The 19,247-nt window shown below is 44.7% G+C and overlaps 2 protein-coding genes across 4 annotated transcripts in view; one reads left to right on the forward strand and one right to left on the reverse strand.

Moving 5' to 3' along the window:
- The window catches only part of GNAL (G protein subunit alpha L), a 118,892-nt gene extending 104,388 nt beyond the window's left edge, over positions 1–14,504 (forward strand). The window contains exons 9-12 of the mRNA XM_008059119.1: positions 582–702; positions 4,993–5,123; positions 9,641–9,708; positions 13,591–14,504. Of these exons, the coding sequence (XP_008057310.1) occupies positions 582–702; positions 4,993–5,123; positions 9,641–9,708; positions 13,591–13,737 (467 nt within the window). The 3' untranslated portion in view covers positions 13,738–14,504. The remainder of the gene's footprint in view (positions 1–581; positions 703–4,992; positions 5,124–9,640; positions 9,709–13,590) is intronic.
- A 1,694-nt stretch (positions 14,505–16,198) lies between these two features.
- The window catches only part of MPPE1 (metallophosphoesterase 1), a 20,731-nt gene continuing 17,682 nt past the window's right edge, over positions 16,199–19,247 (reverse strand). For all 3 annotated transcript variants that reach the window (XM_008059117.2, XM_008059116.2, XM_008059115.2), the window contains 2 exons: positions 17,775–17,915; positions 16,199–16,700 (listed from right to left, as the gene is read on the reverse strand). In XM_008059117.2, the coding sequence (XP_008057308.1) occupies positions 16,518–16,700; positions 17,775–17,915 (324 nt within the window). In that variant the 3' untranslated portion in view covers positions 16,199–16,517. The remainder of the gene's footprint in view (positions 16,701–17,774; positions 17,916–19,247) is intronic.

The following is a 19,247-nucleotide window of genomic DNA, read 5'->3' on the forward strand; positions in this document are numbered from 1 at the left end:
CAGGTCGAGGCTGCGGTGGCCGGAAGCGGCCACTGCACTCCAGTCTGGGCGACAGAGTGAGACTCCAACTCAAAAAAAAAAAAAAGAAAAAGAGAAAGAAGGAAAAACCTGTGTACCTGATCTTAAACCAGGCAAGGTGGGGACCAAAGGGAGGCCCAGACTTTACCTACATGATAACCACTTGTATACTTTATCCTGAAGTGTACCCCGGGGGTGAATTCTAACACTCAGCACTGCTACTATGCTTAACTGGGTTTGAGTTAGATCATCTCTAATATAACTAGTCCATAAAGTATTACGTTCTCTACAAGATTTTACTTCTTTCATAAATATTAATCTCATAAGTAATTTAAGCATCCCATATGTAATTCATCTTTAGGGTGGGTTCCTCTCATGTGCGTTTCTGAAACACCCAGTCATACATACAGTGCATATTCAAGTCCTTCTTGCGACTGAATGTTCTCATCATGGAATGGAAATTTCCACGGAACTGAGTAGCTATTGATTGTGTGCTTCACCCCAACCCCACGACGAGTGTTTCTGATGAAGGCGCTTCCCTTTTTCTCTTTGTCTCCACTAAGACGTCACCGCTATTATATACGTCGCGGCCTGCAGTAGCTACAACATGGTGATTCGGGAAGATAACAACACCAACAGACTGAGGGAATCCCTGGACCTTTTTGAAAGCATCTGGAATAACAGGTTATAAAAGAACACATTCAGTCTCTCCACTGGATTGCAAATTTTCTTTATTAAAAATACAATCCGCTAACTTTCATTTTTATTCTCCGGATATATCCTTCCCTACTGATAAGTCCAGAACTGTAAGACGTACCTCTTTTAGTCCATCTAAAGTACAGGCATTCTCAAAATGAGGAGTGTTCCTTGATGAAGCTCTGATAGTTCTTTGGCAAGACAATTGAAGTCTCTGCTCTGAAAGCCTAGGATCACAGGTGGCCCTCCACATCTGTGGGTGCCACTTCAGAGGATTCAACCAACTGCAGACTGAAAATATTCAAATATAAATTTAGCAATACAACATTTAAAAATTTAGTATAACAACTATTTACATAGCATTTACATAGTATTATGAGTCATCTAGAGATGATTTAAAGTATATGGGGGTATGTGAGGCTATATGCAGATACTACACTATCTTATTTCAGGGACTTGACCATCCTTGGATTTTGATATCCATAGAGAGTCCTGGAACCAATCCCCCATGGAGACCAAGGGATGACTGCATATCGAGGGTCCAAAATAGGTGTTTTTGTTTTTATTTCTGGCTTTGTTTTGTTTTGAGTCAGAGTCTCACTGTGTCGCCCAGGCTGGAGTGTAGTGGCACATTCACCACCACAGCCTCGACCTACTGGCTTCAGGCAACCCTTCCGCCTTGACCTCCCAAGTAGCCAGAACTACCAGCGTGCTCACCACACTCAGCTAATATTTTTTATTTATTGTAAAGGTCTTGCCAAATTGCCCAGGCTGGTTTCGAACCCCTGGCTCAGGCAGTCCTCTCGCCTCCACCTCCCAAAGTGCTGGGATTACAGGCGCGTGAGCCACCATATCCAGCTCAGTGTAAGTTTTGTTTGGCTTTTAAAATTTAGAAAACACCAGTTTAGAACATTCACTAATAACTAGATGATCTCTAAGATCCCTTGCAATGCATAATCACCACATAATCATGTTTGAAACTGTTAACATTGCAAAGTGGCAGAAGTGATTATTTCGGAAAGGAATATCTAGCAGGCATACACATAATACATGACATTTATGTAGTGAAAAATACAATTTTCTTCTGAAATACTTAGGAAGAAATATCACCAAGAAGGAGGATAGAAAACATAAGTTGACCTTGCAAAAATATCTATTAAGGGTTCAACAACCATCCTCGGTTGTGTGATATTAAGACAGTTAATGGAAGCCAGGCTCGGTGGCTCAGTCTGTAATCCCACGCCTTGGGAGGCTAAGGTGAGTGGATTGTCTGAGCCTGCGGGTTCGAGACCCGACTGGGCAACTTGGTGAGACCTCATCTCTACAATAAATCAAAAAAGTAGCCGGGCATGGTAGCGCGTGCCTGTAGTTCCAGCTACTTGGAAGCTGAGCGGAAGGATCGCCGGAGCCCAGCAGGTCGAGGCTGCGGTGGCCAGGAACGGCCACTGCACTCCAGTCTGGGCGACAGAGTGAGACTACAACTCAAAAAAAAAAAAGACAGTTAATGGGAAAGAAAAGGGGGTCAGGCAATATCAGATATACAGAGGAATACTGTGTGTGTGTGAGGAGGGACCAAAAATAAACAGAATTATCTTTTGGAGGGTGGGTCTTTGTAGTGCTGACTTCTCCCACTAAGTAAGTGTTCTAGGAACCCATCACCATCAGTATACTAGCTAATATTGTGAGAGGCTGCATTTGGCTTCAGTGAATTTGGGGAGGGGAATTCTTACAACACATTTGCCCATTTCATTATGGGTGATTTACCAGCACACCGGCCCACACCACACCGAGTGTTCAGCAGTTTTTGCCCAAAAGCAGCATGGCCCCCATGCCCTGTCCTCCCACCTCATCCCAAGCAACTTGTTTTTATTTCCCTGGATTTAAAAAGGCCTCAGAGGGAAACATTTTGCTAAACTGGAAGAGGTGAAACAAAAAACAGCAGAAGCACTAAAAGGCATCAAAACTGACGAGTTTAAAAATTGTTATGAACAATGGAAAAATTATCTCGATAGGTGTATTGCATCAAACGAAGGGTACTTTGAAGGTGACTGAAGTGTAAATATGTAAGAATAAATACACAGGCCAGTCTCGATGGCTCAACCTGTAATCCGAGCACTTTGGGAGGCCGAGGCGAGTGGATTGCCTGAGCCCGCAGGTTCAAGACCCACCTGGGCAAGTTGGCAAGACCTTGTCTCTACAATAAATCAAAAATTAACTGGGCGTGGTAGTGCATGCCTGTAGTTCCAGCTACTTGGGAGGCTGAGGCGGAAGGACCACCAGAGCCCAGCAGGTGGAGGCTGCAGTGGCCGGGAGCGTGCCACTGCACTCTAGTCTGGGTGACACAGTGAGACTCCAACTCAAAAAATAAAAAAGAATAAATACACAATTTTTTATAAATTCTAAGGTTTTTTTAGGGGGATCCCCCTCATGACTATATATATGTATGACCACAATATTGTTATATGAAAAAGCACATTTTAAAATACCACTATCTTATTTTTTTTAATCTATTTTTAAACTTTATTGATGTGGGGTACAATTCAGGATTAGATAGAGAGATCCTTCTTTCTTTTTTTTTTTTAGAAAGCAGGATTTATTGAGAGGACAGAAAAGCTCCCAGAGGGAAGGGGACCTGAGAGGGTTGCCCGATAGATCTTATTTTTATAAATAAACGAGAGGGTAGAAAAATCTAATTAAAAAAAAAAGTTAAATCTAATTTTTTTTTTTAAGTCTAATGGTAGTTGTCTCAGGGTGTAAGTATATTTGATTTTTTTCTATGTGTTTTTTTCTATAATTTAAGATTTGTCTTTACAAAGATTGTGTATTTTATAACTAGAAGAAACATTAAGGCTATTTCCATTTGAGGGGGAAATGATTTGTATTTTTCATTCATAGATTCCTGTAGATTAATCAATTAGCTTGATTTTTTTTTGAAGTTATGGAATTTCCAGAAGCTTTGATAATTCGCACAGCTAAGCTCTTTTTTCCTCAGATTTATTTTATTTTTTTAATTGACATATAATAATTGTGCATACTTATGGGGTACATGGTGATATTTCAATACATATCGTATATACTGATTAGATCAGGGTGATTAGCATAACCATCATCTCAAATATTCTCAGCTTCTATTTCATTAAATGTAGAACAGAAACCTTTTCATACTCTACCCTCACTGCACCTGACCCACCTCCCTTGGGTCTGTCTTATAAAGTACAGTTAATCTAGATCTGATTAATATTATGCTCCAAATCTGGAGAAACTTAGACATGTTCAGAAGAGGAGGCAGGGAGGTGGAAGAAGAACCAAGCCAGCCACAAATTAAGCTCTGTGATTAGCTAATGAGTCGTGTATTATTTTGTCATCATTGTTGTTAAAGTTTGAACTTCTTCCAGTGTGAGTTTTCTTACCCTTTCTTGGTAAATTACACCACAAAAATCCAAGTGTATTCATTACATAAGTAAATATTAGTTTTGGTACCAATAAATGTATATCCCCAGTGGGACCTAATAGAAAGTGTTTAGCTACTAAGGTAACTACATGTTGAATGTCTCTTATCCAAAATGCTTGGGAACTGAAGCACTTCAGATTTCTGGCTTTTTTGGATTTTGTAATATTTGCATTATACTTACTGGTTCAGCGTCCCTAATCTGAAAATTCAAAATGTGAATGCTCTATTGAGAATTATCTTTGAGTATCTTGCTGGTGCTCAAAAGGTGTTGGATTTTGGAGCATCTCAAATTCCAGATTTTTGGACTAGGGATCCTCATCCTTTACCTGTATTTGTTTATTTGCCTGCAAATGGAATGAAGATACTGTTGTATCAAACAGTTCTGAATCCTATACATTGTTAGGAAGATGACAGTATGCTTTTTTTTTTTTTTTTTTTTGGTGTGAGTTTTTTTTTTTTTTTTTTTAGGTGGAGTCTCACTCTGTCGCCCAGCTGGAGTGCAGTGGCACGCTCACAGCCACCCCAGCATCAACCCACTGGGCTCTAGTGATCCTTCAACCTCAGCCTTCCAAGTAGCCAAAACTACAGGCGTGTGCTACCACACCCAGCTAATTTTTTATTTATTGTGAGATGAGGTCTCGCCAAGTTGCCCAAGCTGGTCTCGAACCTGCAGGCTCAGGCAATCCACTCGCCTCGGCCTCCCAAAGTCCTGGGATTACAGTCTGAGCCACCAAGCCCGGCCGACAGTGTGCTTTTAATATAGTAACTTCCATGTTAGAGGTACTTTCACATACTAGCATATGTGTATATTTATCTCTTCTTTTTAGGTGGTTGCGGACTATTTCTATTATCCTGTTCCTGAACAAACAAGATATGCTGGCAGAAAAAGTCTTGGCAGGGAAATCAAAAATTGAAGACTACTTCCCAGAGTATGCAAATTACACTGTTCCTGAAGATGGTAAGATTTCAAAACAGTTCTCATGATCAAGAAATAGGATTTTTTTTCAGTAGCCCTGTAACTATAATTCAAATACTTCTGATGAATCTAAGAGACTCCATGAATTTAAATCAATTCTCTCATCTACTGTATCCTAAAGTACTAAAGTATTAGCATGTCCTATTTAGAATTCCACTTGTAAATGCTTCACAGCTTGAATTTGTATTCAAACTGTGCAGAAGAAATGGCCATTTTGAGGTGTGAGTATGTCACGTGCCCGGTGAGTTCTCTCTGGCACCTCCGCCTGGTCTGCTATGAGTGGGGACCTTGTGAGCCCTTCGCCTTCACAGTGACCCTACATGGTAGTTTCTGTTATTTTTCCTGTGGAAGAAGGCTGAGAGAGGTAAATGACACATCAGGGCCACTCAGAGGGAGACTTGTGAGGGCAGGGCAGTCCTAAGTCCTTTGTTCCCAAGCCCACACTTCCAGTCACTGTGTTGGCGTGATGCCATCTCCAGCATTGTCTTTGGCCACTACCCAGGAGGGTGGCCAGCCATCTAAGGCCTCCAGACACTGAGGGCGTCCCACGCTCGGGGCTTGCAGTACTAAAGGCAGGAAGGTAAACCAGGAGAAGCTGGTCACTCCATGATCAGCGGCTGTGAACAGTTTCAGTTTACACCAGTTCCACCAGAGGCTGGTAGGAGTGACTTAAGACAAAATAACTCCGCTTCTTAAACATGTGGATCCCAAAAGAGACAAAGCAGAATGAAGAAGACTTTCCTGGAAGTTATAGGTAAGATTTGGGGGGATTCGTGTTTTATCATCAATGAAGAGGGAAAACTTGCGTTTGTCCTTAGACTTTCTCACTCCTTGTGTTCATTTTCTTTGTTCTATCATGGTAGAGGCCTTGTAGAATTATATTAATACTAAAATCATGACCCGCCTTGGATCTCGTAGCAAAATCCTATTGCTAGATATTTCCATATAGAAGTGAATAGACATTGGAAATGGACCCAACTAGTTCTTGCACAACCAGCAGCCTCCATACCTACCCGCGTGTAAGTCAGCATATGGTCCGCTTCCAGGCTCTTTCTTAGGGTCAAATCGTATGTAGATCTCATTGAAATGCATCATCGCCTTTACTCTAACCACACTCAACATGGCGATGCGCTCTCCAGGACTGAGGTCCCGAAGCCGCTTGCTCTGGGACGTGACCAGAGCATTGCTTTTGCTTTCCCCCTCTCCTCCTGGGGTTCCTGGGAGAAGCTGAAGTAGTGTTAAACCCAAATTTCAGAATCCGAGAGACCAACAAAGAGCCAGCTCTGATGCAAACACACAAGGGTCTTTATTCAGGCTCGAGTCTGGGCTCATGCCCGAAGCAGCAGCTTCAGGGATGAGAGCCCCGATCCAGCATGGCAAGCAGTTTTTATATATCATTACAGAGGGAGGGGAAAGAACTTTAAACTTGTTTTTACATGATAGGGTAATTTCTCCTAATGGTTACAGGGGCACTTGGGATTGGTCTGGTTCGTTCAGCTACCTGTGATTGACGAGGGAGCTGCTAAATGAGCAGAGTGGAATGTCAGCAGGCAGGCTAAGCAAAGGAATGTCCGGGAAGGGTTTATTACTTGACATTCACATACTGCTAGCAGCAGTTGCGGAAGCAATCGGTTATTTTATGAGACAAACAAAAATTAAACTTAACAAAATTCTAAGTACAAACACTGCAAACAAATACAGTGAACGTGGGGTATGAATTCATATAGTAATAGTTCTCTTAGAGTGTTTTGTTTTTGTTTTTTTAATCTCTTGGGTCTCTCAGTAGATACCGCTTAATGGGGGGAGGGTAAAATGATCTTCCTGGGTATCATTCCACTGTTTCCTGTGGCCCCATGGAATCTCTTTTCCTAAGATCTAGGCTAGGTAGCTGAGTGTTCTCATGACTCTTTGCCCTCTGTTGCAGGGTGGCTTGGGGGGCCTAGTCGGGCCTGATCTGGGTATCCACCATGATCTGCAGGAGGACCGGTGCCAGGGCAGCCAGGGTGAAGGCGGGAGAGAGGGAAGAGGAAGGAGAGACAGTGCTCAGTGAGGGGAAGGGGAGGAGCACAGCACCCAGAGAAGGGGAAGGGGAGGGCAAAGAGTCTTGAGAACACTCGGCTCCGTAGCCTAGATCTTAGGCAAAGAGATTCCATGGGGCCACAGGAAACAGTGGAGTGATCCCAGGAAGATCATTTTACTCTCCTCCCATCAAGCGATATCTATTTCCCCTTCTCCGGGAACCACTTCCTGTCCCTCCCCTCCCCCAGACCAGGCAGTGGCCAATCTCTGGAGGGTCCACCTCCACAGCGCCCATCCCTCAGGCCCTTCCCTGTTTCCTTCCTCATAATCTCAGTTCCCCTCATCTCAGTGACTGCCACCGCTTCCTGCCTGACCTCCTTATATCACTCACTTTTCCAGAACATTCTCTAGACTTCTGTCAAAGTCATCTTTCTGAGACACAGGCATACCTCACTGCAAAAGGCACCACGACCACCACCACTGGCTGGATGGCACTACAAGCTGAGGCCACTTGCCCCAGCCAGGGACTGTTGAAGGACTCCAGTCCTGGGGCTGAGGGACCCTGGGCTGCTGGCCACCGTGCCAGGCTTGGTGACTGATGCTCACCTGGGCACCATCTGCCACCTCCCTCTATGCCATGTCCTTCCCAGGGAACCCACCTCTCCCTGGACATCTGTGGTACCTGCTGGCAGGCTACGCCCACCATCCAACTCTGAAGTCCTCAACTCATTTACTGAGCAATTGAAGGGCACAAACTATTGGTTCATGTGGCAGTGTGGAGGAAACACACAATTATGCCAAGAGACAGAATACAAGCAAAACAGATGTGTACCATGTGAATCCATTTATCTGAAGTCTAGAGTACAGCCTCCTGCATGTGACGTCAGCGGTTGCCTGGCAACAAGAGGGCAGGACAAGAAGGAGGGGCTGTGAGGGAGGAGGATGCATTTGGGGTGTGGATACGCGCATTAACTCTATTGTGGAGATGACATCGTGACTGAAGCATATGTCAGATCTCGCCAAGATGTACATTTAAAATATGTGCATTTCAACGTACATCAGTGCCCTCCTGAATAAAGCCAGTGCCCTGTTCCCACACGGGAGAACCATGTGATCTCTAGAGGTGGAGAACTTGGCAAGTTCCCCAGAAATTCCAGAGAATACCCTGGCCGATGAACACAGTGTGTTCTGGGGCCCTCCCCTTCCTCCTCTGTGGGTGCTGTGCCCCTTCCCTTGCCCCTTTCTGGGTGCTGTGTTCCTCCCCTTCCCCCTCTCTGGGTGCTGGGTCCCTCCTCTTCCCCCTTTCTGGGTGCTGGGTCTCTCCCCTTCCCCCTACCTGGGTGCTGTGCCCCCCCCTCCTCTCTGGGTGCTGTGCTCCTCCCCTTCCCCTCACTGAGCATTGTGTCTCTTCTTTCTCTTCTCTCTCCCCTGTCTTCACCCTGGCTGCCCTGGTACCTGTCCTCCAGCAGATCATGGTGGATACCCAGATCAGGCCTGACTAGGCCCCCCAAGCCACCCTGCAATGGAGGACAAATCTGTAGCCTAGATCTTAGAAAAGGAGAGTCCATGGGGCCACAGGAAACAGTGGAATGATCCCAAGAATATGGACTCTTCAGGTGGAAAAGGTCTGAGGAATGCTGAGAGACAGAAAGGTCTGCTACAGTCCATTCCATCCGGCCTCCAAATGTCTGAGTCTGTAGCAGGAACCAGGAAGGGAGTTCTCCTAGGAGGGAGACTGATGGAAGTGGAGAGCACAGCTCAGGAGAGCAGCCAGGTGCTGACCCTGACTGGGAGGGTGAGGCCGGAGCTGACTCCCAGTACCAGGAAGCTCCCAACTGTCCCGTCCTTCACAGCTCTGTGAGGAAGGACAGTTCTGGACCTCAGTCTGGTCAGTATTCGATGAGATGCCTTCATTTTACTTGAGTGGAAGTTATCCCCCACCCCCAACCTGTCTCCTTCGATTCGGGCTGTAACAATACCTCAGACTGGATAATTTGTGAACAACAGAAATGCATTGGTCACATGTCTGGAGGCTGGGAAGTCCAGGATTCAGTGTCTGGTGAGGGCGCTCTCTGCTTCTTAGATGGTGCTGTCTCAGTTCCCCCTTTACATGGGGGGGGAGGTGAGAGGTCTCTCTCAGGCCTCTTTTGTAAGGACACTAATCTCATTCATGAAGGCACAGCCCTCATGACCTGATCCCCTCCCAGAGCCCCCCCCCTTAATATTATTGCATTGGAGTTTAGGAACCAACATATGGATGTGGGGGGGAGGGGACACAGACATTCCGACCATAACCCCACCAAAAAAAGTCCTATCAGAACTACGACTGTTAAAAGTAAAATGATCTCGGCGAGGAAGAGGGGAATGTATTTTAATGCTATGAAAATACAGCAGTCCAACTTTGTCATTCTTTCTGTTTCCATAGAGCTGTATCTTTGTTTCGTGTTGCTTGAACGCAGTTTCATTTGTCCTTCCCACAGCAACTCCAGATGCCGGCGAGGATCCCAAAGTCACAAGAGCCAAGTTCTTTATCCGGGATCTGTTCTTGGTAAGCGATTTGGTGAAACTTTGTTTTCCCACCCCCTTAAAAACAGTGATGCTGTTCTTTGCAATTTGGAAATTACTTACCTTTGGATTATCTCATTTAATCTTTCTTGAAGTTATGAGAGAAAAGGTATGTTACCTTCATTTCACCACTGAGCACACTGAGGTTCAGAGAGGTTAGATTTCTCACTCAAGGTCACACAGATTCCAAGCAGCAGAGCCAGAGTGAGAACACATACCCCTGAAGGATGGCCCATGGATGAGCTAGATAGACATTGTTCACTTGTATTTTCCAAAAAGGACAGAGTCCTGCAGCAGAATCTGAAACACAAGCCCCCACACCCTTCCTCCATTGAGAACACTCAAAGGCTGGAGGTCAGCGTAAAAATGGGCCCACTCAGATACAGAGATGTTTTCCTTTTTTAAAAAACTTTTTATTTTGAGATTACTTCAAACTTACAAAGTAAAAGATTTGTCAAATAACTCCTATATACTTTTCACCCAAGTCAACCCGTGGGTGAGATTTTGCCACATTTGCTTTCTCTGTTTATGTATCTACATTTTTTTCTTTAGAAAAACCTGCAATGTGTAGCTGGCTATGAGTTTTTACTAGCTTGAAACTAGTCAATGCCAAGACACGCCCAAGGGCCTGGGCCTGGTGATGCTCCAGGTATCCCCCACACACATTGATGGGAGCATCTTTGTAAGACCATAAAATATAAAGACACAGAAAAAGTGTTTCATAAAATGCTATTCTAATTTGAACTAAAAGTTAGCTAAGGGTACAAATGTTGGGCATTTAAATGAAGATTAGAAATGGATTGAAGCCGAGCACAGTAGCTCACTCCTGTAATCCCAACTACTTAGGAGGTTGAGATGGGAGAATTGCTTGCGGCCAAGAGTTCAAGACCAGCCTAGGCAATTTAGAGAGATCCCATCTCTACAAAAAGCTTAAAAAACTTGCCAGGTGTGGTGGCACATGCCTGTAGTCCTAGTCACTTGGGAGACTGAGGCAGAAGAATCCCTTGAGACCGAGTTAGAGGCGGCAGTGAGCTATAATCGCACCACTGCACTCCATCCTGGGCAACAGAGCGGGACGCTGGATCAAAAAAATAGAAGTAAAAAATTAAAAAATAAAAACAAAGAAACAGATCTACAACCTCCCCCAAAATAAATGGGTACAGCACCATTGAGGCCTGGGACAGATCTTTTACTATTTGACAGTGGGCAAAACCTGGCTTTTGTGCAATTTGCAAATCAGAGAAATAAAGGCATGAAAGCTATTGTAGAATCTGCCTGGGACAGTGAGAAGTTCTGAGTTGTAACCTGCAACTCCAGACTTCAGAGGCCGCTGGAACAGGCTGCGAAGTTGGTTGTCTGCCAATATTTAATCTGGACAGGAGCACATCATGTACAAAACAATAACTTTGATAATACGAGGCCCCAGGGGAAGGAAGAAAGTAAAGATTATCAATGGAAAGAGAGACAGAGGAGAGGACACTCCTTCGAGGAGGGTGAGTTTGGGCAGGGAAGGGTGAGGGCACAGTGACAACTGACTCTGAGGAAGGGCCACTTGTTGTCTGTAAGCATTCTCCTTAAACGTTCAGCACAGTCACTGCATAAGAAGGGTACTGAGCACCAGAAGCTTGTCCCAGAGAAGGCCATTTGCTCCCAGTGGTGAGGGGCATGAACCATCTTCAGAGGCAGAAGGAACTTGGCACTGGAGAGTGTTGAGTAAGGTGAACAGGTGGTCAGTCCCCCCACACCCTGCCGGCTACCATGAACCATCCTGTCCCTCCACCTGGAAATCAGCTGCAAACCGAAGCTCAGATCTAGGCCAGAGTCTCCAAGCCCCTAAGGCCAAGGGTAGTGATCCTGGGATGAGCCCCTATCTTGACACTCTCAGCATTTGCTAGAGGTGTTTCTGTCTTCTGGGCATCTGTCTAGTTTTATAAGCTCATCTCAGATTTCTCCTACCTTGAACATGGCCAGCAGCCAGGCAGTCCAGCCAAACAGCCTGAGGCTGCCCAGATTTTCTGAACAAGTTTGTTTCTATCATTTTTATGAAAATCAATGGGCAAATTAGATGTATTGAAAGATTTAGAGCTGGCACGGTGGCTCACATCTATAATCCCAGCACTTTGGGGGGCTGAGGTGAGAGGATTGCCTGAGCCCATGGCTTCGAGACCAGCCCGGGCAACTTGGTGAGACCTCATCTCTATAATAAACCAAAAAATTAGCCAGGCATGGTGGCGCGTGCCTGTAGTTCCAGCTACTTGGAAAGCTGAGGCAGAAGGATCGCCTGAGCCCAGTAGGTCGAGGCTGCAGTGGCCATCAGCATGCCACTGCACTGCAGCCTGGGTGACAGAGTGAGACTCTGACTCAAAAAAAAAAAACAAAACTGATTTAAACTGATGCTTTCAAGTTGCAACAACCTTTGTAATGACTCCATTACCCAGATTCTTGTTGCTCTGGGCAGGGACAAACCAGTTGGACTATGGCCCAAAAAAAGCCTCTTTTTCATTCATTCACTACACACAGAGTGTGCCGAGTACCCCAACTGGGTGCTTTAGGATTAAGAAGACCTAAAACCTCCTCCTCTCAGTGTCCATAAGTTTAAAAATGGAAAATCTGCTCAATGGAAGCCTGCCTGTTGCTAAGATAGGACTGACTCCCTTGAGGAGTTTCATGCCCTGATGACCATCTTCACCCTTTCCATGGTTCAAGCAGCTCTCCAAAGTGTTTCTCAGGATTCTCTGCAGAACAAAGAAAAGGGGTGGGGACGAGGAGGAAGCCCAGGGATTCCCAAGGCACCTAGGAAGAAAGCAAGCTCCATATGACCTCTGCCTTAGTCTGCTAAGGCTGCCATAACTAAGTACCACTGACTGAGTGGCTTAAACAACAGAAACGTGTGTTCTCATAGTTCTGGAGCGTGGAAGTCTGATATCAAGGTGCCAGCAGAGTTGGTCCCTTATGAGGCTTCCCTGGAATTGCCAGTGGCCTCCTCCCTGTCTTCATGTGGTCTTCCCTCTGAATGTGTCTGTGTCATCCTGGTTTCCTCCTGTACAAACACCAGTTATATCAGTTAGGGCCACCCATCTGACCTCATTTTACTTCAGTTACTTCTTTAAAGTCCCTGTCTCCAAATGCAGTCACATCCTGAGGTGTCAGGGGTCAGGGCTTCCACATAAGAATTTTAGGGAACGCAATGCAGCCCCTAACAACCTTGCTGCAGTCATCATACTTGACTTCTCAGTGCTCATGAACATCATCATTCTAGGGTCCTCACAAATCATGGCCGATGATGTGAACCCCGTGATACCTAGTTATTTGACAGCAGAGCACTTTTCTCCCAGATGGCTAGTAAATGTTCTTCTGCCAACCAGGAGATGCCCCTTAGCAAAAAACCAAAACTCACCTGTGTGGAGGAGGCAGCCATGGAGACAGATGCTCTGGTCACATTTGGATATTTAAATGAATCAAAGCTGAATGAATTAGAAATCAGTCCCTCGGTCACATCAGCTAGTGAGACTGACAGGGCAGATAGGGAACACATCCATTATTGCAGAAAGTTCTGTCACACAGCGCTGGCTCAGACCCTCATGTCTGAAGCTCTTCCCCCGACTCCTCCCGCCCATGGCTGTTCCTGGCCTGGGTATGCTGTCTCAGCTCCACGCCAGTCTCCTGGGGGCAGAAATAAGCATGAGGTTCTCTGGCTTCCGGAATCATCCTCTGAATTCAGACAGTTCCTGCAGCTGGGGACTCCCAAACGAGACAAGTAGACAGGTAGCCCTCCCCAAGAGCCCTTCCCGGGAACACTGCCTAGTCCTTCTCCCAGGTGAGTCCAGGGGCTGCGCAAACCTAGCACGGACGCTCTCTCTTACAGAGGATCAGCACGGCCACAGGCGACGGCAAGCACTACTGCTACCCCCACTTCACCTGCGCCGTGGACACAGAGAACATCCGCAGGGTGTTCAATGACTGCCGCGACATCATCCAGAGGATGCACCTGAAGCAGTACGAGCTCTTGTGAGGCCACCCTTCCCGGCAGGGCGCCACCTCTGGACTGCCTGTCTGCCAGCCCGCATCATGGTAGGAGGTAGTGTCTAGTGTCCTCTCGCCACCGTGTCCTGTTCTGTGTACTCCCCAAGTGCAGCCACCAAGCCTCTGGCTACCTCTGTCCCCTCAGGTTTGGTTTGCAGCTTCTGTTGTCATGGAACCCAACCTTCCACCGCCCTCCACCCCCAAAGCACCCACTCTCCCTTGCTGACACTGCAGCAAAATTTCTTCGGGTGGGGGCCCCTTTAGCCAGTCATCCACCTGTTGATTCCTCAAGGAGAACTTGGTAGATGGGGAGAAAATGCTTTTTTTTTTTTTTAAGTGATCAAGCATGGCCATGAAAGCGTATATGCAGTGCAGGGAGTCAAGGCTCTTTCCAATGTTCCCTCTGTAAGAAGCTGCAGCTGGTGAGTGACTGTGGCCCAGGACTTAAGAGTAGACCTCAAGCGACAGAATGCCAAGAAACTCTGTTTGAGTCACATTTAGAGCTGCTGCCGGCCTCAGGCATTTGAAATAGACGTACACTTTGAGCCTTTTACATTTAGGCAGAAAACCTACTATCACCATGACTGCGAAATGTGTCCTGTCCAAAAGTGATTCTCTAAACTTTCACTGTACTTGGGCACAGTCTTCTTTCATAGGTTATCTTTGTTGTAGTCTTATTGCTGGTTTATTAAACTGTACAGACCACAAAATGTAATGCTCTTTTGTATCATTATTATAGAAAAATCCTTGTTGGTCTTTGTGCCTTTATCGTGGCGATACCTGTACGTGAAATGTGTTTTTATTGTGCTGAACAGCTTAACGTTGACATTACCTGCCACTTACTCTGAAATGGGAGCTGCAGAATGTAGATTTTAGCTGGTTAGTCCTTTATAAAAGACTCTTTGATTTAAACAGTTAGTTATATACATTCATCATTCACACCTTACCAACAGTGTGCTACCAACATACAAACCCTCGCGACCACCTGCTATGACTTCTCTGCGCCTCAGCTATAAAAACCTGAACTCCATTCAAGGGTACAAATTGCAACATCGTCTTCTTTTAGGAAACCAGGAATGTTTTTTTCTCTCCTGATAATGTTTCCCGATTTACTTTGCTAGTTTAAGACTTTGTCAGGTTTCCCGATTACTTTGCTAGTTAAAGACTGCGTCAGGTTCCCTAATGGGGAACAGGTCAGCCACTCCCTTAGTCAGAGCTTCAGACACAGGCTCTATTGTACAGGTAAACAGCAAGAGGAAAACAAAATGTGACGTGTCAATATTTGTGTCTGGCTTAGGAGAATAAGGATGACAGCTTCTTCTGTCTTTTGATGAAAAAGCATCATAAAACCTTTATTTGAAATATAAAGTAAAAAATACATGGCCCTTCTCACACTTGCAGAATTTAAAAATGCAATGTCAAACGTTTGGTACACAAACAACACCTAGAAAGTAAGAATTGCTGGAATAATGATACTTCATATTCTGTCTATACCCAGTGTTGAGGGTGGTTTTTGTAGGTTAAGAAAATCTGCAAAAATGTCCCAAGTTACATTTTCAATGACACAAGTTTAGAGACATGACAGCCTATATTACTTCATCCACTTCCTTGGAGGACTTGATTTTTAAAGTTTGCTCTGTAAATCAGCATTTTATCATCCTTTATCAACTCATCCAGATTTAAATGCCACTTTTCCACGAAAGAAAGGACGATAACTTTAGACAGTCTGTATAACAAACACATATTTTATCTCATCACCAACTTCCTGCCCCTCCCATCAACTGTCTCATAAAAGTCTGAGTTGAACTTTGAGACATATAAAAGGGAAACATGTCATATGAGTGAGACATTGTACCACTGAAAAAAACTGAAGAGATATATACCCCCACCCAAAAAAAGTGAAGTATATCGTTGTGTGCACTCAACAATTACCCTCAAACTAAACATTCTGGTGAAAGGTTAGATTCAAACAAGAGCCAGAGGGTTAGGAAAAAAACAAACAGAATATATTTCATCTGGCTTTAAATGGCCAAGATATTCATTTTCAAGTTCCAATTCCATTTTTCAAGTTTCCTTTGATCACTGACAGGCATTAAATTCAGATGTAACAACTTGGTCTTCTGGAGAGAAAATTACATGTATCTAAAAATCTGTGTCCATTAATTTAGCCCAGAAGCACAAAAGTCAACAAAATCAATGTGTTCCTGCATATCATGTCTGCACTTTTAAGAGTACGGTTTTATACTATGTAGGAATTTGAGAACCACCTCACAGGAGAGGGAAGCAAACCCAATATTTATGTACACACGTAATCCCAAGTGTGGATGGAGACTGCCAGGCCGTTCCTGGGGAAGCAGGCACTGCCATGCATGCGAGTGGTGGCATCGATAGCATTTACATACTGTACAGATGCAACCTTTGATGATACATGTCTTTGATAAAAATGAGAAGACAGATTAGTTGTAGAGTACGTGTTCCATTTTTATAGCATGAGGACGGTGCAATCAACTGTTTATTCTGCAGTAACTCACATCGATGATTAAGAATTTCTGTGATGGGGCAACCCCTTCGGGTCCTCTCCCACTGTGGGAGCTTTTCTGTCCTCTCAATGAATTCTGCTTTCTCACTTAAAAAAAAATAGAATTTCTGTAATGTGCATAAAGACAGCACTTTCAGTCTCACTGTCCACGTGACTCTAATGTGATCTCTGCCCGAATTCCATCTCTTGGGCTTTGATGTTTACTACTAAATGCAAACATCGCCTGCTCTTCATCTTGTCTTGTGTTTTCTGAGCAGGTTCCACCCAAAAAGAAAAGGTGAGGCTAACAGCTCAAAGTGAATAAGCGTGAGGACCACCAGGATCCCAGCTGCCCCACAGTAGGTGGTCAGAACGGTGTTCTCTAGTGGCAGGTAGCACTTGGAGAGGGCATAGTCTGAGGATGTTATGCTGCCCTGGAAAAGAAAAGAGCAGTTTACTCTGAGAGCACCAGATAGGGCTTGAGTACGACAGTCTGACTTAAAAACAGCGAAAGAAAAGTTGCCTCCTTAGGCCCCTCAGATGAGGAGGGGAAATGGCCTTCCTCACCTGGGACCGAGGGGGCATGGCCTTCCGTATGCAGTCACCAGCAACCAGCGCAGGCACTGGCAAGAGAAGGAAGTCAAGGGCCAAGTGTGCTTGGGCAGAAAAGGTCTAGGATGCTGACCTCTCCGTTAAACTCAGCCCCCGGCCCAGGAGGTTCCCATCAGATACAGTATGGGATCCATGACAGAGATTCAGAGAGGCACCATGGAGATCGAGGACCATTGGTCATGAGGAACCAGGAGTCCAAGGGTGTTTTCATGACCCTTGATACTCAAGTAAGCAATCCGGTACCTAGAAATACATGTGCCTGGGTCATCTCTGTGGGCTTTGCTTTGTAGGTACGTTTGTCATGTGGAAGGACAGTGGCAAATGTTTTCATTTACTTTGAATCTGAGAACATTAGTTTCCACCACCTTTTTATGATAGAAAAATATGTGATGTACAAGCATTATGAACTGGATGCAGGAATGCATGGCTGAAAGAAAGGAGTTAAAACATCAAGTGCTCATTAACTGAAAGGATGTCTTTAATGAACTTGCAGAGCAGTGGCATTTGCTGCCAGGGCAAACGGGCATGTTTGGAAAAATCAGAGGAGATGACTGAGTATGGCTAGTGAATACATGTTGTCTTCTTAGAAAATTAAACACACACACTCACAAACATAGTACCTTATCAGAGGACACTGCCTCCCCAGAAGGCTATAACACTCCATAAGATACTCCCCCCTCACTACTCAAATGAACTACCCCAAGAATAATGTTATGTTTATTTCTTCCCAGAAATGTGTGGAGACAGAGGACAGTGTATCAATCTAAGTGTACAGGGAGGGAAAGTTATTGATGGCTTTTGTAAATTGTTACAAAGTGCAGCAGCTAAATAGTTGATTACTGTGTTGATTTAAATGCGTATGAAAGCTTTCAGACAAAAATAAACGTTCACATTACCATGACGAAACTGGGGTTGTTTCTGTTCCTCCAACTGAAAGACGGGATGCTGAGCTCAGGGAGTCCTCCCTCGTGGAGCACCTCGCAGGCGCTATGCGTGTGGCCGCTGAGGACCAGCCGTGGCCGGAGCCACCACAGCAGCTGAGCATAGCCAAGGAAACAGCAAGACAGAGTGTTAACACTTGCACTCAACCGCGACGCAGAGCGCCACTGGCTATGCTTCTTTCGCTAAATTAAATACTAAATCTCTCTTGTGGGGCTGTTTTATTTTATTTTTTTCCTTAAAATCCTTTGGCCTGCTCATACTAAATCAAAGGTAAGGTCAGTGGCCAGGCAAGGTGGCTCACGCCTATAATCCCAGCACTTTGGGAGGCCAAGGTGAGAGGATTGCCTGAGCCTGCGAGTTTGAAATCACCCTGGGCAACTTGGCGAGACTTCATCTCTACAATAAATTAAAAAATTAGCCAGGCATGGTGGTGCGTGCCTGTAGTTCTAGTTACTTGGAAGGCTGAGGTGGAAGAATGGCCCGAGCCCAGCAGGTCAAGTCTGCAGTGGCCAGGACGTGCCACCGCCCTCCAGCCTGGGTGATAGAGTGGGACTCCAACTCAAAAAAAAAAAAAAAAAAAAAAAGAGGTAAGGTCAGCCTTACCTTGAAAGGGAATCTACTCTTCTTATCTCAGATTTTACATACTTTTATTTTATTTTTATAAAATGTGTATAGATTTACTCTATAGCTCTAGCTATATAAATATACTTTGTATATTTCTATATGTGTATATATTTACATACCTATATAAATTACATTTTTCAAATATATTTGTAAAATGAATCCATAAATATTAACAGATTATAAATGAATACAGGGTATTATATACATAAAAGAGAGCACATTTTAGGTAAGTCCTATAAATTTGACCCTAAGTTCCGTGCACATTTCCAAATACATTTAAGCTGATGAAAAAACTTTGAAAACAAAGTTTAGCAGAGAATACTGACTTGAGATTAAGAATTAGAAGTAGATCGGGTGCAGTGGCTCAAGCCTGCCATCCTAGCACTTTGGGAGGCTGAGGTGAGAGGACTGCCTGAGCCCAGGGGTTCGAGACCAGCCTGGGCAACTTGGTGAGACCGCGTCTCTACAATAAAAATTTAAAAATTCAAAGCTGGACTGGATAAAGAAAATGCGGTATATATACACAACGGAATATTATGCAGCCATAAAGAAGGACAAATATATGGACTTTGCAGCAACTTGGATGGATTTGGAGTAGATCATACTCAGTGGTCTTTCACAGAAACAAAGAACAAAGTACCATATGTTCTCACTCATAAGCAGACCTTGAACAATTATACTATAAGAAAATATTTGGCAGTAATGGGAAACTGTCAGGGGAGGGGGATGGGATTAGCAGTTGAGGGAAACTGCTAGGGGAGGGAGGGGCATACCTCATCAACAAGGGTACCTGCATAATCAAT

Source organism: Carlito syrichta, unplaced genomic scaffold, assembly GCF_000164805.1.
Source record: "Carlito syrichta isolate Samal-C Ts95f unplaced genomic scaffold, Tarsius_syrichta-2.0.1 Scaffold303725, whole genome shotgun sequence".
NCBI classification, from domain to species: Eukaryota; Metazoa; Chordata; class Mammalia; order Primates; family Tarsiidae; genus Carlito; species Carlito syrichta.